Here is a 26,175-nt window from a genome sequence, read left to right as displayed (position 1 = left end):
CTCCTGAAATAGTGGTATTTAGCACCTCTACCTAGAATAAGCTCGTGCCACCAGTTACGCTCATGGCTCGCTGTTTTCCTCTCCCCTCACCATGACCTGCAGTGACCATCACCTCCGTTAGCCAATTTAATGACCAGTTGCCATCCTGGGCAGGTTTGAGAGTCAGGAACTGGCATCCTACCCAAAGGAATCTGCTCCTTGCTGTGGAAAGGGGATATAGAGCCGCTCAGGATAGCCACCTGGGTGTGGTCCTAGGGCATCTGAGCCCTGCGGTACATGATGCCACATGCCCACAGTTGCTTAGCACTTGCCCAGCCTTTTTTCTTTCTTCAGGATCTTACTTTAATGGATATAGATACAAAGTGTTCCTCTGGGAACCAGAAGCCCTGGGGTGCAGTGAGGCAGGTCCTCAGATGTCCCTCTGTGAGCAAGCAGCCCTAACAGGTGACAGGAGCACTTTGGGAGAGACATTCATTGTTCCAGTGGCCTAAAAAGATTTACTGAGAAGATTTTTTAGGACTCACAAGTCCTGCCTGTGCACTCTGTGTTCACCACCCCGAGGCTGAACTGCTCACATTCTCAAAGAATTTCAGTCAGGACCTACTTGTATCTCAAACAGTGATCTTTCAAGTTGATTTAAACAGCAAGTAGAAATAATAAAAGGTTGATTCTCCCGAGATGGTAAAAACAGTATGACCTAATGCCTCTAGCTTCTCCATCCTGTGGTTTTCCAAACCCACCTCACCTACCATACAGATGCGTTCTTTCCCCTTTGGAGCAGGATGTCAGTGGGGCTGAACTGCACCCCTAGCTCTGGCTTGCACTGGGGGCACCTCCATGGTTGAAGCCCCTTGAGTTATGCCACCTATTCTCTGCTGTTAGGCAGCTGTTGGTTATGCTCATTAAGAAATCGCCTAAGTACTGATCAGCAGCATATAAATGAGGCCAAAGCTGGTGCCTTCTAATGAGTACCCAGAAACCCAAAGCCGACCCATACCCACTAGTCACAGAACTGTCTGTGACATCCACTCAGGCCCCCACACAAAGACCCAGAACGTTCAAAAGCAGAGCCATTGAGATCCTTCTGTATTTCTATTCCAATTCTTAATCAGCAAATATGGGAGCCCCTTCAGTGGTACTAGTTGCTTGAGACATGCTTACATGTTTCTGTCTGTCTTCTAATCCTGAGCTGTGGCTTCCTAAACTAGGTCATGAGTTCTTTTCTTTCCTCAACAGAGGTTATAATGCATAAAGGCGTTTGCTCCCTCAGCCCTAAGTCATGACTGTTTAGGACCCAAACCAGTAGGTATGCTGAGGTGAAACTGACACCCACGCCACTGTCCTCCATTACCAACAACAGAGCCAAGTGGAGAAGAAGTACCTATAAGTTCTAAAGCCCCTAAACAGCCTTTGCTCAAACCAAAGCCTAATACCAGGTTTACAAATCAACCACCTTCCCCTGGAGGACTAAGGGGGAGTGTCCCCCATCAACACCAGTTTTATGTTTGTGTCTGTACCTTCTTTAGAGGCAAAACCTTCAGATATGTCCATATAAACATCATAAAGTTGGTGTGCCTGGCCCTAAAGGAGTCTAAGAAAGTGCTTGATTAGCTGTCATGCCCTTCATGACTCCAGACTATATTTTACAGGGACCAGCATCTCTGTGCTCAGTGGCCAAAATCTGTGTATCCTTTCCAGGTAGCCAGCCAACACTACAGGTAACTGTCCTGTCCAGTGGGGACCCAGTAATGCTAAGGACCAGTTGGACCCTGTGCTGCTTGTATATCATTTTATACAGATGCTCAACCCTGGAGCAATCTGTAGGGAGCAGGTTGAGGGTTGACCTCCTGTGAATCCTGAAGTATAGTAGGTGCTCAAGGACAGAAAGTGACTCTGGTACCTATTTTTCTGACTCTGGCAAAGGAAGCATAAAAGCCACGTAAGACGGGAACCCATGAGATGGGCTCCCTCAGATGTTTGTGGGGCTCCACGGTTGTGACGTGAGTTGTGCCATTCTGGCCTTTACTTGGAAAGGTATTTATGAATTCCTCCCTGGAGAAACTCCACCTGGATCCTGGATTGGAGTAGGACTGTAGGCCAGCCTCTGACAGGTGTGCATGTCAGCGTAGGTCTGCACTTGGTCCTGGGACGTGCCCACATGAGGCCTGGCTACTTTTCTACTGCATCCTCCATTCAGCATCAGCCTCCTGTTCAGACCTCCTCCTCTTCCTTTCCCAGGTCCTTGAATAAGAGAGGCCCAGGAGCAATCCTCCTTTAGATTGGTCTTGGAATTTTTATTTTACTCACTCTGGAAATACCGCTATCAGCTCCTGCCCCTAAGCCTTCCCCTCTCCGTCTCCTCGTCATGCCTGTTTTCGGTACTGCTGCCTGTGAACAGCCCACCTGGTTGTCTCCTGCCTCTCCCTCATGCTGGTAACTTCCACATTCTTCCGCCTCCGTCTGCTTGTACTCACATGTTAGACCGAGGCACTTGCACAGTTCATGACTTCAGTATTGTTCCCTAGGAGGCTCCCTTAGGAGGCAAGGTCCACTTCACATAATGACAGTCACTGTGTTGAAAGCCTTGGTCCAATGTCAGTACCAGAGGAGGGGGAGAGCCGGGCCCTCCTGTCAGCTCTTGTGTTTGCCGCCTGCCCGTCTCCCTAGCTCGTCCCTGTGCCGCACCACCATCTCCTGTGATCCGGGTCCTCTCTGCCACCAGCATGCTCGCAGTGGGTAAGGGGGATTGCCTGGCCCCTACCCTTTGCTGGCTACGTGGACATGTTCAGCTGCTGTGCTGTTTTTCTAAGGTGGTCACTCTCCTTCTTTAGGGAAAGATCTTCAGCAGTTTGTCTCTGCTCGTTTTTCCTTTTCGCTGTCCCCCGCCCTCATGCTACCTTTCGTTTTCTTGCTTCTTCACTCCCGAAGGCCTGTAACCCCACCAATCTTCCATTTCCATCTTTCTCACCTGTATGGGTAGGAGAGACTTTTCTCTGGTACCTGTAGACCTTTCTCTAGTCATTCTAACCCACGGGATTGTCTGTCTTCATCTGTGAAGCACATTCACATAATAAATATTTGCCTCTTCCCAAAGAGCTGATGGGTTCAGTGTCAGGGTCAGTGCAGATGACCACTGAGGAGGGACAAGTAGCGGTAATTAGACCTGAGACACAGTGCCATCTATTGGAATGTTTAGGGCCTTTAAGGAATATGAGGTTTGGGGAAGAATGTCCAGCATTCTGTTATTCTGTTCCATTTGCAACACTAACAGATAGTAAGGTCTGGACTAGTATGTCAGTCCAATCGATTCCAGTATTGTTGGACATTTTCCTCCAACTTTTATGTTCAGCCATACTTCCCAGAGTGTGAGTCTGTAAGTGGGCACCTTGAGTGACCCGCCTTCGTGAGCCAGGGCAGAGCGAGCCGGCGGGCCGTGAGTTCTGCATGCAGATCATCATGTGGTAGGTCAGGGCGGGTCAGCAGTTCTTGGGGCCAGGAACAAGCGTGTGGACTGCAGAGGAGCGCTCTTGGGGCTCATGAGGTTCCCACAAAGACTAGAGGGCCGTCCAGGCAGCTGCCAGTTTCTTATTTTGGTATGTGTCACTTCAGCCTTCTAAACAGTCCATGCCATGTACAGAAAGTACTTAAAACAACAGGCCTCTTTTTTATTTTCCTTGTTTTATTTTTAAAAATAAAAAAATTATTGAGGTAAGAAGAGGACCCAGAAGGAAAAGAAGTGGGAATAGGGGGCCAAGTCTGTGGGGAGGAGGAGGAGAGGGGAGAGAGGGGGACAGCAGCCAGCTTTAGCAGCACGCTGAACCCTCAACTCCAGCACGGTGATGGCGACCGTGAAGGTCCCCAAGGCCGCAGCCCAGGCGGTCACTCAGTGCAGAAGGCCCCGAGCCCCACGGTGGGCTGTCGTTACCAAGAGCCGCCCAGTGTGCTTCCTGAGAGCCTCATGGCTGACCTTCAGCATAGTCAGACCGCAGCCAAGAACCACAGCTCCCCTCTGCTGGGATTTCTCCATTAGCCATGCCCTGCCCTCCTCCCCACCCCCACCATTACTCCTGCCTTTCTCATTTCCTTTCTTGCATGCAAACTAAAAACAAAAACAAAAAGTCATGTGATTTCTTTGTCCTACTTTTATCTCCTCTGGTCTGTCTTGTGTCTCTCTGTCTTGTCTGTCTGTCCCCTCCACGTTTCACTCTCTACAGAACCTCCACCAGCTAAAACAGATTCAAACCTTGAAGCAGATGAACGAGCAACTGCAGGCTGAAAACAGGGCCCTGACTCGAGTTGTGGCCAGACTCTCGGAGTCCATCGAGTCCTCGGAAACCCAGGAGCTCTAGTTCTTGCCCCTCTTCTCCACTGCACTTCCCTTCTCCACCACTCCAGGCAGGTCCACTCGTCTTGTGGGTCCCGGGAGCTCTGTGCCTATCCCCTCCATCAGGGCCTCCTCCGCAGGGTCCTGCACAGGCTGGTCATCTGGAGATGAAAGGAGCCAGGACTGAGACCGCAGGGCGCGACCTAGCAGCCGGGGTCAAGGGGGGTGGTGGGGGAGACCTTGTTGGGGCTGGCAGTCTGTTTGGTAAGACCACCACTTTACCTTCTCTTTCCCTAGAGACTGAACGTGGATCTGCCCACTTGGCTACACATAGGGGTACACTCAGACACACGTTTGCTCCGTGGGGTGCTTGCCAAACTGAGTCAGGACTTCCTGGCCAATAGCAACCCAAGTGCACCCTGGTTCCTGGAGCAGTTGGGGTTGGCCCAGAGTGACCAAGGACAGGGGCTCCCCACCCAATTACACCTTGAAACACCTGGGAGCTTTAAGCACATAGCTCCTGGGCCCACCCCCAGAAACCTGCAATCTGAGTTGAGGCCCAGGCATCAATATTTTTTCAAAACTCCCCTGTTGATTCTTTTGTGAAACCAGGGTTGAGAACCACAGCCCTTTGGAAACCAGGCAGAATGAACTCCCCATTCTGCGACAACATTCCACCAGCTCCCCCCACAGCACGTTCTCCATCCCACATTTGAGTGGCAGTGTTAGCCTCCTGTCCTCATTGTCTGCTTTCTTCTCCCTCCTCGGGAGGCATTGCTCTCACGCCTGTCACAAATATCTGGGCCCTAGGGTGGTGTCTCCCATCTCCACAACCCCCAGTGTGTGGGCTGTGAGACAGAATGCAGCCTGTGTAACCGAGACCCTCACACAGCCACGCCCTCCCCCCTAGGGCAGCTTTGCAAAGATGATAGGCAGTGAAGCAGAGAGCAGGGATTTATTGTCAATGGAGAACTCAGTGTGTTTGACAAACGAGCCTTCCCTGGATGTGGGTCTGAAAGACAAGCTCATGGATAACTTGTGTTCACATCCCAAGATGGTGTGATGTGGTCGCCACTGCTGAGCAATTTCACTCTCTGAAATTAGTTTTTAATTTCCAGCAGCAATCTAATTAGTCCTAACCAAAGCCTGTTCTTTTCTCTGCCTATTTGCTGTGCCTTCAGGGTCAGTAGCTGGCAGCTGACACCCACTCGATCTGCAGCTCCCCAATTACCATCAAGGCCGGGCTAACATGCCGTAGATGCCGCCACCCACAGACAGGAGACTGACAGGGAAGTGCTGCCGCCCCACGGCCTGGCCACAAGAAGCCTAGCCACCCTTCTCATTGAACGCCGTGTTAGGTCCAAACTCCACACTGTACAATAAGCCTCGTCAGGATTCCTAGAGAAGTTGACTTGGGATGAACTAGGGACTGCCAAAAGGTGTCCCTCTTTGTGCAAGACAGCAGGCAGGTAGGGCAGAGTAGGTCTCACGCTTGCAGAGGTTAATAACCGTGTCAACAGTTGTCATTTATTTAGGGTCTCTGCTGAGTGCTTTATATGCTTGTTCTCATCTATTCCCCAGAACATCATTTGACATACGAAAAAGACTTGAGGTGCAGATTAAGTAACTTGCTCAAGGTCACTCAGAGAGTAAGTGGTAGAGCCAGAAGTCACAGCGACCGTGTCAGGCTGCAGAGCCCAGGCCCTGAACCGCTGCGGTGGGCTCTCTGTTGAGTTGGCCGAGTTGTAGCCACGTGTCACGTATGTGGCCTAAAATGAAGGAAGGATTTGTTCAACAGCAGGGCGCCCTGGCACTGCAGCTGAGGGATGAGGGGCAGCAGCTCACGCTGTCCACCTCTGACTTCCCTGCTGTAGTGTAGCTTCCAAAGAGCCATTTACCTCCCCAGGGGTTTTGCCACTATAAGGAAACCGTCGCCTGGCACGACCCCCTGTAATGGGTCAGCAAACTGTCCCCCATCAGTATGGCCTGTGAATCATACGAACCAGTGGAAAAAATATAAAAAAATAATATTTCCTGATACATGAAGATTATATGGAATCAGTTGCATGTCCAAAATGAAGTCTTACTGGAACTTAGCCGTGCTTTCTTGTTTCCGTGCCATCCTGTCCATGGGTGCTGTGGTGCTGCAGCGGCAGAGCGGAGACCGGCTGCAGCAGACACCCCATGGCGTGCAAACCCTAAGATGTTTACTATTTGGCCTTTTACAGAAAAGGCTTGCCGACCGCTATCAGAAGGAAAGGTGAGATAACGAAGCCAGATTGACAGTGGGGTCAAGAGAATTTGCCCTGCCTTTTTTGTATTTGGGGGTTTGTTTTGTTTTAGTAATCCCCTGGAGAAATCATCTTATGTCCGGGTGTAGAGCAGGCCACCCCCTTCCCACTTCCTAAGTCCTTGGAAGCAAGGCAGCTTAGGCAAGACTCATTCTGAGTCCCTATCACCCTACAGCTAATCTCGGCCTGGGTCTCTGCAGCTTCAGGACCCTGTGTCCTCCCCTTTAATACATTCCTCATCAAAGTCTATGCGAAGCAATATTTGAGAAAACATGTAATTTTATTTCTCCAGGATACCTTAATATCAAACTGTGGTAAACTGGCGATTTGGAAATGAAGAGAGCCGACATCCAGACATTTGCAATGATAAAGCTTTGTAAACCTCATACTCACGTAGTGCTGTCACATATGTTCTTATTGAATCATGGTATCAGATAGCCCTGCTCATTTCCTCCTCTCTCTCCAGAGTCAAGTCCTTAAGGCTTTCCCCCTTTGACTCTGCATTCCACTTCTTGGACTTCTCGGCTCCCCCTTAGGGTGTCAGTTGTAGCATGTTGCAGCTGGGAAATTTCCTTGTCCAATTTTTATTTTCAAAGAATTGCATTCTTAATGTGGAAATAAATCACCAAGGCTCATCAAGTTGTTTGTACTTTTTTAAGACAGGAGTGGGGGGTGGAGTACAGCTCAGTTCTGAGTTGATGAGCTGCTGGCAGTGAAATGCAATCCAGTGCCACGTAGGGCTTCATCCCGGCCTATGGAATCCTGTTAAGGAAACAGGACTTGCAGAGAGTCTCACTGATACTAGGCTGTGGGACCCAGGATGGAGCACTGGAGAGCAGGTGGGAAAGCAAAATGCTGTGAGGCCATCGTGGGCTGACTTCTGCTAAAAACCCTGGAATGGATTTCTGTGCTTTCAGTTCTGGAAGTCAAGGCTGCAGGGATAGAGGCCCAGGAGAGAGAAGCCAGAACGGCCTTGACTGGAGGCGGGAGAGGCGGGGTCAAAGGACTGAAACTTTATTTTGATATTTTCTGGATTGAAGTCCTCTAAGTAAATCTGTAGACTGCGTGCCTGCCCTCCCACGTGCGTGGGAGAACTCACAGGGGTAGCGGAATGCTTAGTGTGTGTGGCCCAGCACACTTTGCTCAGCACGCTTGCGCATCGGTTACCTCCTGGGGGCCTCACAGAGTCCCTGTGTTATGAGGGACTAGAGCAAGGATGATTGTTCTTCTTTAGGTACAAAAATAGAAACCCAGAGAAGTCAAGCGGTTTGCCTGAAGTAATACAGGCCACTAACGGCAATGACCTCGACGGGGTTTCCAGTTCTGGACTTCTGGTGTTTCCCACTCCCACAGCCTCTGTGATGAAAGGATGGCCTTTGCAGACAGGCACAGATGGTTCAGTGTCAGCTTTGCCCCTGAATAGCTGGGTGGCTTGGGCTAGTTACGAAATTCTTAATTTCTTCATTTGTAGACATAAGGATAGCGCGTGTGTCACAGACTCGAGGTGCTGATGAGCACAGTGCATTCCACAACACGGATGTTCGATAACGTTTTCCTTTTGCTCCCTTAATATAAATTCTTTATGCCTCTGTGATGCATATATGCATGCCTATACGTACATACTTGTGTACTTTAACCTACATCTTCCATAAGAGATTGAGGCAACAAAAATTCTGTTCCTTGAGGTATAGTTAGATCCCCTAAGTAGTTAACAGCAGAGCCAGAACTAGAACTAAGCAGGCCTCGTGACACCTGAGCCCAGGCCACCCTTTACTGGGGACCTCACCTGCTGCAGGGGTCCTTTGGGTTGGAATGACTGCTGGATCAAAGGAATCTGCACTGAACAGATGCGGGTGTAGATTTCTGTAGCCTTCAAGTGAAGGCGCACTGACCCTCTAGCCTGAGTTCTCTTGCTGTCAGTGGCCCACATGTAAACTGTACCTTTCAGATGCACCCCGTACCTGTCAAATGCCTGATCACCTGAAGATTTGGATATCCAAGCTGGGGCTCGGGGCTGCTGTCTCTCCTTTATTTGTCAAGTCGAACAGCACTATGTGTAATGTTCTAACTGACAGAACATGGCTATCAGTTGTTCTAGTAGCCTGAACAATGGCTGAACTGATAGAATTGAAATCTCTACTGCCGCACCCCACAAAGCACCCATTTCCTGGAATTATAACACCATCCCCTAAAACTGCTGGTATGACCTCCTGGAATCCCTTGGTAACTTTGGGGGATGATGAAATACGTGTGTGGTGCTCACTGTATCTCGCAGCTCTGCCAACCGGCTCTGCCAGCTCCCTGGGCGTAGTGGGTGGAAGTGGACCCAGGGCAGTATGGCCAGCAGGTGTCGGCAGACCCTATCACAGAAGGACCGGGGGACCCTTGGATCCCCTGTGGGTGTGACAGGGAAGCCGAGTTCTGCCCTCCCCTCGTTCCTGTTCTCCTGAGTGTGAAGCAGTGTCTTCCTTCAGCTCTTTAGTTGACCCCCCAATACTCCATCCGAAATTTCTTCCCTGTATTGTCACCTGCTCGCTTTGGCACTCTGCCCAATTTTCCTAGACTAGAGGCACCTTCAAGGGCAGGAACAACTGAAAATAGTTACTGATTCAGTAGATAAAAAGACACAGTATAGAACATGAAGCCTGCACACCAAGAAATAGGATAAAATGGCTAAATATGCTAGTTCAAAAGACGGAGGAATTATGGTCTCCCTCAAGATCAATATTACCAACTCAAAAACAGGAAGACTTGAGGAAGTTTCATCCCCGGAGAAGGGGTGCTGTCAGTTCACTACAGACGCTGCCTCCGTGGGCGCAGCTCCCTGGGCTGGCCCGGCCTGGGCGGGGCGGGTGGAGCTGGTGGTCATGCCGGGCGCTCACACGCCTTTCCCTCTGTCACCCCGCAGGTGTTAACAGAACTGAAGTCCGACAACCAGAGGCTGAAGGATGAAAATGGTGCCCTCATCAGAGTCATCAGCAAACTGTCCAAATAGACTAGGCTCCAGACTTGGGGGGGAAGGCAGCATTTGCTGCCCCGAGCCCTCTTTTCCAGTCATTGCCGTCCAGCCAAAAGCAGTGACTGTTTTGGCGGAAGGACACGCCTCTCTGACCCTCCTCCAGTCACGTCCTCTGCGCTGTACATGTTCTCTGCACTCCCAGTGCCCTGCCCTTCCTGCGCCCCCACCCCCGGGTCTTAGGACTGGTTTAATCGAAGCACGATTGTGATCACTCCTGCCAGTCGGGCCGTCTGGAGAAGGCCTTGGGGAGAACACGGAACTGGGCTGTGGACCCACCTTCCTGCTGCTCAGCTAGTTGTCCACATTGGATTCGGTCTGAACATGTACGAACTCTGCCCACACCAGTGTCCCACAGCCCTGTACACGGACCCACTGCCCTCTGGTAGAGGTGAGTCTTCCAGTAGCCACTCCAGGATCCTGCCTGGGATGCCAAGAGAAACAGCAGGATGTTGGCATAGGCAGCAGACAGCCTGCGGAGCTGTATTTCCGTTCGATTCCACGGTGACAGTAACTGCGCTGAGGGTCTCTGCATCTTCCCCTCGGGAACTGACTCCTCCGACTCTTCACTGGGGTTGCCGATGTCCCTGGCGAGCCTTCACCCCTCCACCTCCCTCATGCCCAGCTGTCTCCCCAGGGCTCAGGTGACCCTGGCTTCATTTGTTCCTTTCTTTTCTATTCTTTTATTTTCCTTTCTCCCTCCCCCCCACCCACTTACCCTGTGGTGTGAAAGGTAGAAGAGGGCACCTGAGCCCAGCTGTCGGGCTGTCACAGACTCACTTCTCCAGGGACAGCACCAGCATTCTCCCGGGGGTGCAGACCGTCACCGGGGTGTCACCCCCTATTCTCATCTGCTTGTTCTCCTCCTCGCCTGGGCTCCCAGCGCCCCGTCCCGCCTCACCTCCCCATGACCTTGTTTCCTCTTTCCCTGGCCCCTGCTCCTGGGGAGGAGCCCCTGCAGTGCAGCGGGGGAGGGGGGGGGAGGCGGATGGATAGGAGGCCGCCTAGGGGTCGGATGCGGGCTGAAAGACGCATGTGCTGTAAATAGAGTATCTGAGGACACCTGCAGCCTTGTGACAAAGAAGATAGAAGAAAATGACAGCCCGTCGTGCTGTGGAATGGTGGTGAATTTGATTGTTTCTGGTAGCTAGATTGAGGGGACAGACATTTGTTTTCTTAGAAGCCAACAGGAGAAATAACTTCTTAATAGAGGTTAAAGGGACAAGACACTTTGAACCCATCGATGAGAGTCACAGGACCCTAGTGGCAGACCCAGAGTCACTGGCTCCAGCTTTCCGTTATTCTGTCACAGGGTTCTCACCCCCTGCCCCTCTCTGCTGCCACAGCTCCTGCCCGCGGTCAGGGAGCCTCTGGTGGCTGTGCCTTCATTATTCCGAATGAGTGGCTCTAATGACCAGGAAGTCTGCTCCTGTGAGCTGGGGTCTGTGGGTCCCCCCATTGCCCGCTGCCCCCTCCCATGTGACACCCTTCAGGCACAGGCTGTCGGCGATCGCCCCTAGTCGCCCAGCTGATGGCACCTGGTCCTTTAGTCCCTCATCCTGTCACTCTTGGCCATCCTCCTCTGGGCAAAAACAGCCTTTCAAAATACCAGATATTTTCATATCAGACCTAAATTAAACCGTTTGTTTCTGTGATGACCCAGCATTGATGCTTAAAGTATTTGCCTTTTATAGGCATTTTTATCCGTTGGTTGGCTTATTTTGAGTGTGCAGGTCATTTAAATTCTCATTTTAGGGTTGCTGGTGATACTCAGTGCTTAGAGTGATCCATTATCTGACATATACTACCCCTGTCCATTTTTTTCTTTCCTTCCAGGAAATGATAATGTAATTCTCCATGGCTCTCTGAAATACCCCATGATCTTTAAACCAGAAGCTATAATTCAAAAATCCCAATTCCAGAATAGGAAATATGTCTCCTATTCTGGCAAAACCCCACTTTTAGAGTATACAAAATTTTCTCTTCCATTTCCTACCATTTTCCAAGAGAAGCTACTTCTGATAAGGATTCTGTATCATCGTGGGTACGTGTAAGCCCATTTCTCAGAGAGTGCTAAGGTAGAGTGAGGCCTGTCGTACCACCACGAGCATGTCCTTCATCCTAGGGCGAGAGGAAATCACCAGGTGCCGACCGGCCCATTCTCCCGACACGTCCTGGATGTTGGGAAAGGCAGGTGGATGCTACCCCTTTCTCAGGAAAAGGAAACTGGATTATTAGGAAAAGATCTTGACCCTCTTCCATTAGACAGACCAGGTAAAAGGGTTACAGAGAGGCCCCTCAGATCTGTCTGTGCCTTTCGCAGGTGTGGGACAGGTTCTCAGAACTCGTGGGTTGGTGGTGTACAGCTGCTGCTGCACACAGCCCTTCTATATTAAAGATGCCTTTTCTTGACAAAGCTTTCCTTGTGATGAAAGTCTTACAAGCTGTTGAGTCTCAGGAATACTAGATTCTATGGCCAGGAACTCATAAATGTGTAAACCATCCTAGGTAATTTCAGGCATTCTCTTGTGCAATCAATTTTCTTAGACAGGTAGACTCTGAATTTGGGTCTCTTTCAGAGCATAAAATACCCTTTCTTCACAGCTGCATTGCCTGGCAGCCGCATGAGGTGGTGGTTGTAGGCCTGGAGGCCAGCAGTGTGCTCTGAGTGCCGGCACTGGCAGGACTCCCCGCGCTGTGGGCCCGCAGTGGCCACGGCCTCCAGTCCTCACCTGCTGGTTTTGATATCCAGGAGCACCCCATGTAGCTCAGGCTGCACACAAGGCTCAGGTCTGGCCAGGAATGTGGGGCTCAGCCTGATCACTTTAGCATCTTTCCATGAAATATCAGAATAGGGATTAGAAAGCTCTCAGGACAGCTTTATATCCTATTCTCTTTAATTTTATATTTTTCAAAACCAAGCCACAGCTTTGGTGGGGTGACTGGGCTGTCTCAGAGAGTCTCCAGCTGAAGTTGGCTGCCGGGCCTGTTTGTCTTTCAGGGGCTGCTTGGCCTTTCCCAGTCTGCTCACGGGCATACTGACCCCAAGCCCCAGGCCTGGTCACTAGTGCAGCTCAGGGTGTTGACCCCAAAGAAACTAAACAGCAGACATGCCTTGGGCCTGTTTGGTGCACCAAATCCTCCCCGGGCAGGCTCGTCTGATATTTCCGGAATCCCCCTATCTTTTTCTATCCAGCTGCACAATGTGTTCTGGGCTTTCCCTGACTTCTGTCCCATCTCCCACTCCATGTTTGAGACCAAGATGCATTTATAGCTCTCTGAAGCCACTGGAGAGGGAGGCTTCAGATCCCCTATTTGGATCCTTTCACCCATCTCCCCTTCCCTAAACAGAAAGTGCTTATCTGACAGGGCTACTGAGGAAGGAAGGAGGCTGAAACTCCACTTTTTAGCCCGTAAATCCCACACAAATATGTGTGAGCTACTGTTTCTCTACCAGGGGCTTTTAACTAAGCCACAGATGAGAGAAGAAGCTCTGAAAGCTGTGCACTTGGGTCACATCTCTGTATTTCTGGCCCTGGTGTGGACAGACTCTCGGCCACACAGACACTCTCCTCTCAGAGAAGGGCCAGTGTTGTGGTCCAGGCCACTGGCTCAGGAGAAGGTCCTGACCCTGCTGGCAGTCGCTCTGAGGTGGGCATGAGGTGAGCAGAAGCATGGAGATAAGAGTACTACTATTTAAAGTGTTGCCAGTTACTCAGCTTCCAGGCAGCTTTGCCCCTCAAAGGGGAAGCCCTAAAGGAAGGGGAACTACTAGTCCCACCCCACTGCGTGAGCCACTGGCTCCATTGGAGCCTAATGATGAGGTTACCCTACATGGGCCCTAGGCGCCTTCCCACTGAGGCATCCTCGGGGCCATTGTTTATGCCAGCAGGGCAGTTACCAATTCCAGTCTGCCTGACCAAATGCAGGCCCGACTGTAACTACAGATCTTGGTCCCCATACTGACTTTGAAGGCAGGTTTTGACCCCTAAAGGATGAGTTCTCTGACCCCATTGCAAAGCAGCTTTGAAGGCAGAATACTGCAGCATAAAAGGATAAGACCCTGGGAGTCAGAGCATCTGGGTTCTAGGCCAACTCTTCTTATTAGCCATGTGACCTTGGGGAAGTCACCTTCCCTGACTGAAATGAAGCTCGTCTCGATAATCCTTAAGATCCCTTCAAGGCTTAAAATGCTTTGGTTTATTTATTCCTAGGAAAATAGAACATTTCTTTAACTCAGAATTTTAGTTCTTTCTAACCTCAAAAGCTCTTGTTTTCTTCTGGATGCAGACTATTTAACATCAACATGTCAAGGTTGGCTTCTCATCCTTGTTGGAAAGTGAATTTAATACTGAGGGTAATTGAATGGTGTTGGAATTGCTTTTCCTCCTAATGGCTTGGTAAGAATATTAAAACCTGCAGAGGTGGAAATTGGAGCTCATGGGGAAATGGGTAGAAAGCAATTTGTTGCAGGCAGCCTTTGGACAAATTGTTTTAATAGGAAATAGAGCTGCTGCTTCATAGATTTCCTCCACTGCCTTCCCTTGGCTTTCTCAAGTGTGGTCTGCATGGCTTCTTAACATCCAAACGGCAGACCCTGCATTTCTGCTTAGCACCGGTTGGCTCGTAGTCTTGAACTCTGTCTCATAGCAGAAAGAGATCTTCCATGATAAAAATGTTCCCTTTTAGTTTCATTGAGCCCCTCTTTCAGATTCTGGACTCTCAGGAGTGGGAGGTTCTGGTGCTGTTCAAGATGGTCCTTCCTTTAAGCAGGTCTGCAGGGGAGACTGCCGTGCAGGAACAGCTCGCAGACCCTCAGGCCTCACAGCAGCTGGCGTAGGTCAGCACTCGGCTCTCAAGGAGTCAGTCGTGCAGGACCAGGCGTGAGTGAACGTAAGGCAGAGACCCTGCAAGTGGAGGCACCTGTGTGCTGGGCTGGGGAAGAAGGCAGCTGGTCAGGGCTTTGAACGTAGAGCAGCATGAGGCTGCAGGCACTGGCAGAAGACGGCAGAAGCAGAGCTTCCTCAGGAAAACGAGTGCCATCTGCTGTGCCTGCATCCCTCAGCCTCCAGCCAGGCAGCGATTTTCATCAGTTTCCCTAATGGGTATTGACACTGCTCAAGAGCAGTAGACCATATCAAGGACAGCTATCGATCGCTTGTGTTCTGATTAGTTTGGAAAATAGATCAACTTCATTGCAGCCCAGGAACTGTCATTGTCACAGCTACTAGGGAATGAGGTGGTCTCTGGGGGCTGAGAAAAAACAGAGGCTCTTGACCAGCCAGCCACCAACTGCGTGGTACAAGAAGACGCCTCCACTACTTTGAGAGCTGTGGTCACAACTGAACCAAGGCTTGGCTTGCAACCCAGTATCCTGGTGGATGTGCTGATGGTACCTAAAAAGGGTGAGCAGTTTGGGGGTCACTCTTGCTTCTAGCCTGTGTGCATATGCGCGCACGGTTATTAGCATGAAGCTTACAGAATGAGGTCTGGCATATTCTTGATTAGTGAACTTTACTCAAGTGTAATTTTTTTATTAATTCATTATCTTCTGCTTTTCCCTCTCCCCTTCCAGTCCCCCAGAGTACATCCCTCGGGCCGTTCGCCCCAGTCCACCTGCTTATCATTTTGGACTGTGAATCTGCCAGAGTGGTATTTTCTGTTATTTCTCCTCCAAATTTTTCCCTAATAATTCCAATAAACTTCTTATTGGGTGGCCCCTTAAGGTAGCACCAGGACGTTCTCACGTCCTCCCACACCGCTCGCCCGTCCTCTCTCTCTCATCTCCCTCCATGTTCTTTATTCCTTGCTTTTCTCACCTGGAGCTGGTGGCGCTTTGGAGAGGAGGTTTTCCATCAGTCAGCAGACATCCTGGAGAAGTTCCACGTAGCAGCGACTGTCACACCGTGTCCTCCGCTCCACAGCTCCCTGGCTGTGCTCAGGGCCCCTCGGAGGCGAGGTCTGAATGGTGGGCCTGCACGGCTTCTCTGGAGCCTGGCCAGGGGGACCGTGGGGGCCGTGGCTAGTTTATTCAGTCTGTGTCCTGAGAGGTTTGACTGTTCCCAGCTAGAGACGAGAGTGTGTCTTCTCCAAAAAACCCGACCAGCGTGTCAGCGCATCTGGGGAGCAGCTCAGGCCATTGCTGCCTTGCAGGAGAAGATGCAGGAGAGGCGGACTGACTGCGGGAGCCTCGTCAAGCCTGTCTCACAAAGCCAGACCCGAGGGTGAGTGCAGACCCTGCCCACGGGACAGGCGCGGCCCGCACTCTCACCCAGCCTCTCCGACTTGCCTCTTCTCTCCCACACTACTGAAGCCCGGGACGCAGCCCAGCGGGGCATCTGGTCAAGAGTCCAGCTGATGACAGGTTGGAGGGAGGACACGAGGTGCCCAGGCTCAGAGCCCCAGGGGGTAGGCTGGGGGGGGCGGCAGTCCTAATGCTCCGCCTCTCGCCAGCATCCTTTGAGCCCTTGGAAGGTTGGGCCTGCCACCCGGCCGGCACCCCAGTGCCAGCGTCTCCCCCGAGGGGAGGAACTGATCCTACTCTGGCATCGGCCCTCTTGGGGAGAGTGCCGCCTCTTCTCACTCAGGTGGCTCAGGCTCAGGCTTTGGCCTTATAGTTTTCCTCCCTCCGTTCTTCTGCTTTGACCTTGATCGGATGGGTGAGGAGAGCTTGTAAGAACCACTGGTGTCTGCCCACCTCTGCCGTTTGTGGGGCAGCATTTGATCTTTTGTCCACCCCACCCTTCACTCTCGACCTCACTTCCACCACCGGTAAAGCACTGGTTTTTAGCTGAGTTGTATGGATTAACTTCAATCCACTGTACATACACCTGGGGTGGGGTGGGGGTGCTTAGGGAGGGGAGCCAGATTCGCTTTGTGAACTGAATGTATTTTTATGCAGTTTTGAGTGGCCTTTCAACCCTGAGATGAATGATTTTGGTTTACTGGTTGCTGTTATATAGTATTATTAAGTATACTGTGCTTGAAAGTTTGGGAGTAATAATATTCACATCTATATGATGCTTGTAAACACAACCGTATTTATAAACAAGTAAATAAAACAGTGTTTTAACTTTGTGACTGTGTCTGCATTTCAGGAAATGGCATTTACAGAATCTCACATCAGGGGCAGCCTATTCCAATTTTATGTCATACCGTTGGGGGCCTCTCCCAGCCCCAAGGACAGCCACAAGTAAGTCACCATCACTGAGAGCAAGGTCTCTGGAGTCAGGCCGAGGAAAGCCTGGATTGGAGATTCAAAAGAACTATAAGAAATCAAGGTTTCCAGGTTCAGTGTGGTTAAGGAGTATGGTTCTCTCTCTGAAGACGGAGAGCAGAGCTCAGTGACGGGGTGTCGCCCACATCCAGGCAAGCACGAATGCCCTGTAGTGTGTGGGCGGCAGAGGCCTAGTGGTGGGGCTCACCTCAGGCTCCTCAAGGTCTCCGGGCACTCACCCTTGGCCCTCTGCTCATACACAGCGGGCCTTCCGAGGCCATTGTCCGATTCAGGAGGGCCAAACTCACCCTGCAGCCCCAGACCACAAAGGCAGCAGGCCTGCGGGCTGGCAGAGGTTAAACCAAACTGACAGGGGCCGGGGACAGGGAGGGGGTTTTGCAGGTGGGTGGCCAGGTGTGACCTCGCCCAGCCAAGTTCTGGTCTAGTTTCCCCACCCAGCAAGCCCCGCCCCTGGCCCTGCTCAGCCCTGTGTTCTCCGCCAAGTGGAAATCCCTGGTCACTGACTTGGCAGGAGCACAGGGAGGGCAGGGAGGGGAGATTCTTTTCCCCTGCTGTCACCCTGCTGCTTGTAGCCCCAGCAGCAGAACAAACACACATGATGTCATGGTTGAAGAGTTCAGACCTGTCGTGGGGCCCAGAGCAGAGGTAAAAAAGTGTGCCTGATGGATGCAAGGGGCTTCTAGACAGCAACTGTCTTGTTCTGTCTCCCCTCCTGGACCTGCTGAGGTCTGCAGAGGCCAGGTACCCGCTGGCGGCCGTGTGGTCCAGCCCTGTGCAAAGGGGAAGAGCCCCCAGCAGAGCTCACGCTCTCAGCCAGGACACCCTCTGCCGCTCAATCGGCAGCCCTCGCACTGAGCAGGCTCCGGCCCCTCCCCTCTCCCCGGCCACCAGCCTGCCCTGCCTGGGGGGGGGTCTGCCTGGCCCTCACCGCCCCTCCTGTTCCGTTGGGACCTGACAGGCAAGCGCACGCCTGAGCCAAGGCCCACCTCCCACCCCCTCCAGAGGAGCGCTGCCTGTAGACGGAGCTAGAGTCTCAGCCTGCGCTGAGCGCACAGCGCAGCGGCGCCTTGCCTGACCTCAAGGCCCGGGGACAGGCCCACGGCTTGGAGTGGGAAGCAAGGAAGGAGTTCCACCCTCTCCAGGTCTCGGGGGTGTGAACCTGTGTAAAACCTCTGAACATGAGAGACTCCATCAGGGCATTCGTCCTGTTTTTAAAAATGAGCTGAGCAGAACTATTGAGCTGGGCGAAGGCCCACGACTGACCTCAGGACGGCTGTGTCCACATTCTGGATAAAAACCAGACACTGGGGTAGATATTTCCTAGGAACTGCTACAGTGCACTCAAAATACTAATCATAAAACGTATTTTCTAATGGTAATTTTTTTAAACAACTTGTATGTTTCCTAATACTTTCAGAATTTGCTAATAAAAATCCCTGGCATTTACTCCTCAAGGGAACATGATTTGAGTCGCTACCACGGTCTCTGTGCCTGGAGTTGCCATGCCAAGCCCCCCACACGAGGGCTCTTGCTCAGCTCTGCCTCTTTCCTCCGTCAGCAGGGGCGTTGCTGCCCACTTTCTCTTTCCTGAAAAATCCTGAAGTCCTGTCCTTTGCCTCAGAAGTCAAAGATATTTGACCTTCTTTGCAATGGGGCAGTGGAGGACTGTAGAAATTCTCACCTTTCAGGCACTCATTCCCCAGGGCCAGCCTCCCTGTCATTGTGCTCAGACCGCCTCTTCCCCAAGTCCAGCCCTCCTGGAAGGGACGCAAGGGTCTGGTCCACCCCGAGCCTCCCAGAGGACGTTCCACAGGGCCACCACCCGCACCCACCATAGACTGCCAGTCTGGTCTTCCCCATCCCCAAGAAGAGAATGGGCGCTGGGCCCCTTCTGCTGTTTCCCTTAAGGGAGATGCCGGCCGGAGCCTGGGAGCCCCCTCCCCATCCTCACCCACCCTGCTGACCCTCATGGGATGGCTTCTGCCTGCCCCTCCCCCAGGTCCAGCAGAAACAACCAGAGACACCCCCCACCCCCAGGTCTCTTTGAGCTCATTTCTTTAATAAGGAGACGCAGCTCATTACAAAATAACAATTTGACAAGAGATCAGACAAGAACAACAGAGTCCACATAGGGGGGTGTGGGGAGCGTCACCAAGCAGAGAGAGTGGGGGAGGCCGGGGCTGCTCACATGTCCTTCCTGGGAGGACAGACAGGCTTCCTGGTGGGCCCGATGCATTCCAGGGGCCACCTGGGGCAGCTTAGGGGCTGCCCCGCCCTGGCTTGAAAGTTTCAGATCCCAGGGGTTTCGGAAAGCAGCAAGTGAAGTCCGTAGAGGGGGGAGAATCAGGACAGAACAGTCAGGCTTCTTTAAAAAGGGTCCTCCTGGGGTCCTGGCCATGGAGGAAGGCGGGGTGGAGAAACTGCCCGCCCTGCCCCCCACTCTGCCACCTCGCCAGGTGGGACTCGCCTTCATCCCCTGCCTGCACTGCTGCCTGGGGAGGGGGTGGGGCGGAGGACCCCAGAGGGAGCTGCAGGGAGGCAGGACCTCTTTCCCCACTCCTCTGAGCACCTGACCCAGCCTGCTTGAACATGGTCCCCTCTGCTGTCCCCACCTCCTCGTGTCCCCAGCACAGATCCTGGGACCCCTGTGTGCCCATGAGTCCCTGTGGCCTCGTCTGCCACACCCTGCCTACGTCTCAGGTCTCTCACCACGGCCGCGCAGGAGTTGCTGGCCCTCGTTGGCTGCCGAGGTCAGTGGGGCCGGGGCCGCAGCCTACTCGGTTCAACAAGCCGCCCTGGGACCTGGGGAGCCTCCACCCCTCTGCCCTCACCCCCTGTCTGGCCGGGGCTGCTCTGGGGACCTCTGGGTCTTCTGAGTCTCTCTCCTGATCCAATCCTCATAACCAGACATGCCCACCACTCAGGGGACCCCTGGCACCGCCTGTGGGGGGTCTCTGCCCGGCTGCAGGTTGAGGCCTGTGGGAAGAGCCGACCCACCGCACTCTCCACTCTGCACCCAGGAGTCCCTCCCACGCCACCGTCCTCGGACCCTGACCGCACAGCATTGAGTGAACAGGACTGGTTCAGTCACCCCAGGTGGGGTGGGAGCCTGCCCCCAGACTGGGCTGTTAGCTGGCTGCTCCTGGAAATCCTGGGTGCCTCCACAGGGTGTCCAGAAAATGTTCCCACAACTCTGAAGCCCCCACCAATGCCCTGTCCACGCGGGGGGAGATGGGGCTGGACTGTCACCCCAGGGGGAGGGAGCCAGATCGGGCAGCGCCCCCGGGGCTGTCTCCTGAGGCCCCACCAGAAGCCCTGCATGCCGCCCAGCCTCATGGCGCGGGGCTGGAAGAGCAGGAGGTGCGACGGCAGGGGAGCCCTTCACAGGTGTTCTGTGGGGAGCCGGTCAGGGGGACGCAGGGGGCTCCTGGGAGGAACCACGGGCAGTCCCCAGCAGGAGGCCCCCTTTATGGCTTTTCAGTTAATTCAAACAGCGGGAGGACAGGGACACACCACACACATACACAGGACACAGAAGCTACCGGGACACCAAGTTAGACAGCGCACGGTGCACCACAGGTCGGCTCTGCAGGCAGATGTGCGGCGGGCAGCAGGGAGGGGCCTTTGGGGCACCAGTGGTCCTCCAGTGTCCCCCAAGGCAGGGCTGGTACCAGAGCGGGAAACTGACTCCTTCAGCCAATGGGGGGGATTCCCAATGGGGCAGGTCGGGTGGGGCTGGGGGTAAAGATTTACACACATAAATCTGAAGGAGCAGCCTCAACAAGTTGTGTAAAATGGGCTTGGGGTTGGGGGGCGGTCAGGGGACTCTCGGCATTGCCATGCGGCTATTTACAGAAAGTTAGAGACATGCATCTTGATTTAACAAGATTCAGTTCATATATGTACAGATAACTACCTTTTATATATAACTAAACAAACGCACATGGAGGAGTTGGATGAGGCTCAAATGGCTTCAGAAGGTTCTTATTTTGTTGCTTAAAAAATAAAGTATATTCATGTTTCTTCAAGTCACAGTGTCCCCTTCCCAATATTGCAGCTCGAAAAACAGGGTAAGTAAAATCCTTGGTGACGGGTCCTTGGCCCCCTGGGACCGACGGGGGAGGAGGAAGTGGTCACAGGATAGAGTCACCAGACAGAATGCAGATGGCCAGGCCAGTTTGAATTTCAAATAAACAGCAAATCACTTTTAGGATAGCATGTCCCAAATATTGCCTAGGACACACTTATTTGAAATTATTTGTTGCTTACTAGAAATTCAAATCTAACTGGGCGTCCTGTATTATTTGCCAAATCTGGCAGCCACGTGATGGGGCTCCGGGCCCCCGAGATCAGGCCTGGGGACTCTGCCTGTCTGCCACCACCCAGGGCTCTGAGAAAGGGCCCCCCGCCAGCCTGAGGTGCCAACGGGAGGGGAGGAGGGGCAGAGTGGAGGGTCAGGGGGCAGCTCCTGGCTCAGTCTCTTCCTGCCTCGGCGGGGAGGGACGCCGGGGGACAGCCTGAGTGCAAGAGTCGGGGGAGACCAAGAATGAACCTAGGACCCTAGAGGGACATGGACTCCCTCCCTGACCCGGGGCGGCCTCCCAAACTCTCTGCTCACCCACCACCCCCCGCTGCACGGAGGCAGGTTTACGGGGGGCTGGTTTTAGCCACAGGACCGCAGCAGCCCGTCTCCTCTCGCGGAAGCCCTGGGCCAGCAAATCCTCCCGAACTGAATCTGCAGAAACGCAGCCGTGTGGTTTCCTGGGAAGAACGATCAGGATCTGAGACTGGGTTCTGATCCCTGCCGTCCGCTTGTCCCGCCGAGGGACCCTGGAAAGCCACTTCTCTTTCACCCCAAGCACCTGCTCTCACCCCGGGCTGCCCACATTCTTTCCCTCAGGCCTCAGCTTCCACTGCCCAAGTCCAAATACCTGCCTACAGCTCTGGCAATACTAGTTCCCCTTCTGGAATGATTATTCAAGCAGAAAGGAGAAAACAGCTTTCTGGCCTCATCCCCACTCTTTGGGTGGGAGTGGGTTTGGGTTTCATGGTCTCAATCCCTTTGTAGAAAACATCTCCTCCATACTGTTCTTTCTCTGGAATAGACTTTGGGACTGAGAACTCACAGCCCCCAAAGCCTCCCGAACCCCTCACTAGCCAGACCCTAATTCTATCCTACTTAGGGCCTACGCCCAGCACCTTAACATCCCCAGGCATAAACCTGCATGGCAGTGAGGGTCCAGAATGACGCTCTGCGGTTTGGGTACCATCAACCCTCAGGTGTAGAATATTTACAAGCATTACGTATGCTCCCTGCCGAGTCTGCGGACCCAGAACGATGCCTTCTGCTAGGATGGCTCGTCTGGGCCAAGTGCCTATCCAGGGACCAGCCAGTACCTGGGGCGGGAGTGGCTCCCACACTCGGGTCCCTCCCTGGCTCTGTGCTGCTTCCAACACTCAGCAACCTGCGCCCATCCCGCAAGGCTGCTCACTAGCCGTGGGCCCAGAGAAACAGACCCAGACGCTGCCTCCAGGCACATTGACGCCAGACCATCAGAGGTGCCTACGTAGTCCTTTCCTTTCTGTCAGGAGAATGGCAAATCTTGGGCTCTGGAAGGACTGACTGGAGTTCATGGCAGAGAAGAATCCCAGGGGTAGAAGGTGAACTGGGAAAGGGCACAAGAATCTAGGTAGAGGGGATGAGGTGGACAGGAAGGCTCTAGGAATCGTGTGTGGGGTAGGGTGGGGAGAATGGGCGCAGGGAGAGAGACCCTGAGGAAGCACCAAAACCCCACAGCTGGGGATGGGGAGTGCCTGGGCCGGGAGATCCGAGCTGCAGGCACGCGGATTCTGAAGGCACCCGATCGTCTGCAGCTCTGCCGTGACCACATCTCTGGTCCGAGGGCCAGAGCTCACGGTGCTCGCCAGCCCTTCCTGCTCATCGTCAGCGCGCACACACACACTCACGCCGGGGCCGGGAAGAACTAACTGCCCATGTACCAAGGGCCCCAGCAAGAAGGAGAAGGGCTTCTAAGCCCTGCCTCCCAGGCTGTGATGGAGCTGTTCCCTCACCCCCTACTCCAACCGAAACACCCAGCAAAGCAAAAACAAAAAACCCTTCTCCTTTCTTCCAGTAAAATAAGAGACACTGCATCTTCCTGCCGGCTCCTCCAAGCCTGATTGTGTCCCACAGTTCCATCTGCCTCTGGTGCCTACAGGAAGCTCAGGTGGCCCAGGTGGGGCAGGACAGAAAGTGCTGACATTCTGGTGGGAGAGGGATCCCCACCCTAGAGATGACAAGGGCCTGAGGGCTTCACGGGTGGAAGGAGAGGCTGAAGGCAGGGAGGCGAGGATAGGAGGCAGGGGCTGAAGGAGGTGGTCCTGGCCTCTGGCCACGTGGGGGCTGACGCTCGTGCCCAGGCTAAAGGTTTGGAAGGGGACTCAGTGCAAACTTGACTGACATATATATGGCTTTTTATCAATGCTGGGGACAAAAGAACAGGTAAGGGGACGAGACAGTGTGGGGTAGGAGCCCCAGCAGGTGTCATCTACCGCCCATTTGAAATGGATGCCCCACTCCTTGGCATCACAGAGAAAAGCCTCCCTAAGGGATGGAGGATGGGACCTCCCACAGGCCACCCTGGGCCACACCAGCTACTCACGTGCCTCTGGCAAGGTGGGCAGAGGAGTGGGAGCTGAGGGGTGTCAGTGCTCCCGTCCGTCTCATCTGACAGGTCTCTGCCCACCGTCCCCGCCTTTTTGCCTGGACCTCAGGGGAACTAGGAACATTTAAACCTTCCTTTTCAAGTTCTCTGGCTCTGTGCAGATAGCGCGTCTTCAGTCAGCTCTGCCCCACTCGGCCCGGGAGGGGACACAGCGAAGCTCGACTGAGAACAGCCCGCCGCGTCGGGCAGGGGGCGGCGTCTGCGTGTCCCTCCGGGAGGGGCCCAGACCCAGAACTCCGTTCCTGCCCTCCTGGGTTCGGCATCTTCTGCTTCTCCGCAGTTTGATAGTAACTGCCCACAGAGTGAGGGCCCGTGGCCGACGGCGCCTGGCGGCCTGACCGATCCGGCCCGGAGCTCAGGCCCACGGTGTCCCAGAGACCACGCCGGCAGGCGGACGCCGGTGACTGCACCGGGGCGTTTGATCCTGGTTCTGGACAAACCCAGCCTCCACCTCTTGCCTCCCAAATAGTCATGCACAAGAGTCTGGGAGCCACTGGCGTGTGACCGGGACACCGAGCCCTCTCCGCAGGCTGCCGGGAGGTCTGCCACGTAGCCTCGGACCCCTCTGCATTTCGGGGTCCTTGGGGCGCCTTCTCTCCCCGCACAGCTCCCCTGTCTGTGGCTCATTCCAGGAATGCAGAGAGATGCTTGCACACGCACACGCACACGCACACGCGTGCACCCACGGGCCGCTGTGTGGCCTTCCCGTTGGGAAGCAGGGCTGGCTTGTCATACTGTTGGTCCAGAACACGCAACAAACAGGAAATGCTGCGACTTTCTCAGGGTGAGGTGTACATGAAGCTCTGAATGCATGAAGGGCAGGTGACAGGGCATGCAGCGGGGACAGCTCGTGGGACACTGACAAGAGCCAGTCTTCTCTCGCCTCTGAGGGGACTCTCCTCACACAGCTATTCGAGGGAGGCTGGTCTTTACAAAGAGAAAAAGGACAGAAAAACGAGGACACAACCACAAACCAATGAGAAAGAAAACCTCTAAGGTTGCGTAACTGAGGTATTGATAGCTCTGGATCTCGCCAGTGTCCGGGGCGGGCAGCCCGGCCGCCCTGCCTACTTGTTCTTGCCCAGAAGCGCGTCCACCTCCTCCTCGGGCTTGAGCGAGTGCCACTGGGCGATGGGCCTCCGGGGGTTGGCCAGCATGTCAGACCAGTGCCGCAGCTCTGTGCCCGTGGCGTTGCTGCCCACAAAGATCTTGCCGATGGCTTCGTTCTTGCCCAGCTTGTCATAGTCCAGCACAGTGACCACCACCTGGACTTTCTGCAGGGAAGCCAAGGAGACAGGGCAATGGCAGGTGAAGACGGGGACCCCGTGACCGGACTTCTCCCCTCCATCAGCCTCTACTCCCAATGACTGGGAAGGAAGGGCCTCCCGGGCTCCTTGCTTCTATCTCTGGCTCCAGCTAAAACTGAACTTCCATGGAGGCAGCAGCCACGCCTTTTGGAAGCCATCCTCGTCTCTACCGGTGCACGTTTACCGAGCGTGCCCTGTGCTACCCTGTGTGGGGCAGATGGAAATGGAAGGAGGTGAGGAAACGTGCAGGGATGCATTTCACCTCAACCGAAAGCAGCAGACACCAACTTGAAAACTGACAACGCAAAGTGGTAAAGGTTATACTAACGAGGTAAGCGCAAGGGACTATGGGAACTCAGGAGAGATGGCCGTCCTGCTCAGGTCAATCAGGAAGGGCTTCACAGAGGAGGTGATATACGAACATATGAACTGGGAAGTGAAGGCTGAAGGTTTCTCCAGACGGACAAGAGAGGGAAGAGGATCCCGGGAAGGAAGATTAGCCTGGAAGAGGCGTTGAGACAACAGAATGCACTTGGCGTCTGGGAAACAGCCAAGTTCAGAGTTGTAGAGGGTGAGAAGCAACGAGGCAGGGAGTGAGGTGGGCAGGGTGGGCCAGCTCTGAGCATGCACTTTATCCTGCAGGCAAGCGTAGGGGGCCCCTGAAGGCTGTGGAGAGGAGCAGTGTGGGTATCTTAGAGAACCCTGGTGCTGAGGTTGAAGGCTCGCTGGAGGGATGGATGGGGTTGGCGGCAGGGAGACCGGCTGGGGGGCTGCAGGGATCTGGGGGTGCCTATTGAACACCTGAACCAAGGCTCTGCAGTGGGAACGGAAGCAGGGGGTGGACTGGAGAGGTGCTCCGGGAGAGAATCAGGAGCACTTGGTGCCATTTGCAGCAACGTGGATGGAGCTGGAGGGTCTTATGCTCGTGAAATAAGCCAGGAGGAGGAAGACAAGTACCAAATGATTTCACTCATCTGTGGAGCATGAGAACAAAGCAAAACTGAAGGAGCACAACAGCAGCAGAATCACAGCACCCAAGAAGGGACTAGCAGTTACCAAAGGGAAAAGGGGTGGGGAGGTGGGCGGGGAGGGAGGGAGGGAGAGGGGACTGAGGGGCATTATGATTGGCACACAGAATGTAGGGGGGTCATGGGGAAGACCGTACAGCACGGAGAAGACAAGTAGTGACTCTATAGCATCCTACTACGTGGATGGACAGTGACTGCCAGGCGGTGGGGGGGGTGGGACTTGAATGTAGTGACCACAATGCTGTCC

General features: G+C 53.6%; 2 protein-coding genes across 12 annotated transcripts in view; one reads left to right on the top strand and one right to left on the bottom strand.

The window, feature by feature from the left end:
* PPP1R12B (protein phosphatase 1 regulatory subunit 12B) overlaps positions 1 to 16,708 on the top strand; it is a 223,580-nt gene extending 206,872 nt beyond the window's left edge. For 5 of the 9 annotated variants that reach the window (XM_057508114.1, XM_057508113.1, XM_057508118.1 and 2 more), the window contains 2 exons: positions 4,215 to 4,395; positions 9,524 to 16,708. In XM_057508114.1, the coding sequence (XP_057364097.1) occupies positions 4,215 to 4,349 (135 nt within the window). In that variant the 3' untranslated portion in view covers positions 4,350 to 4,395; positions 9,524 to 16,708. The remainder of the gene's footprint in view (positions 1 to 4,214; positions 4,396 to 9,523) is intronic. The other 4 variants (XM_057508117.1, XM_057508115.1, XM_057508119.1 and 1 more) reach the window with 1 other exon arrangement.
* A 7,455-nt stretch (positions 16,709 to 24,163) lies between these two features.
* SYT2 (synaptotagmin 2) overlaps positions 24,164 to 26,175 on the bottom strand; it is a 99,437-nt gene continuing 97,425 nt past the window's right edge. For all 3 annotated transcript variants that reach the window (XM_057508122.1, XM_057508121.1, XM_036909565.2), the window contains exon 9: positions 24,164 to 24,867. In XM_057508122.1, coding sequence (XP_057364105.1) covers positions 24,661 to 24,867 — 207 coding nt within the window. In that variant the 3' untranslated portion in view covers positions 24,164 to 24,660. The remainder of the gene's footprint in view (positions 24,868 to 26,175) is intronic.

Source organism: Manis pentadactyla, chromosome 9, assembly GCF_030020395.1.
Source record: "Manis pentadactyla isolate mManPen7 chromosome 9, mManPen7.hap1, whole genome shotgun sequence".
NCBI lineage: Eukaryota > Metazoa > Chordata > Mammalia > Pholidota > Manidae > Manis > Manis pentadactyla.
This window is presented reverse-complemented; position numbering and strand designations above follow the sequence as displayed.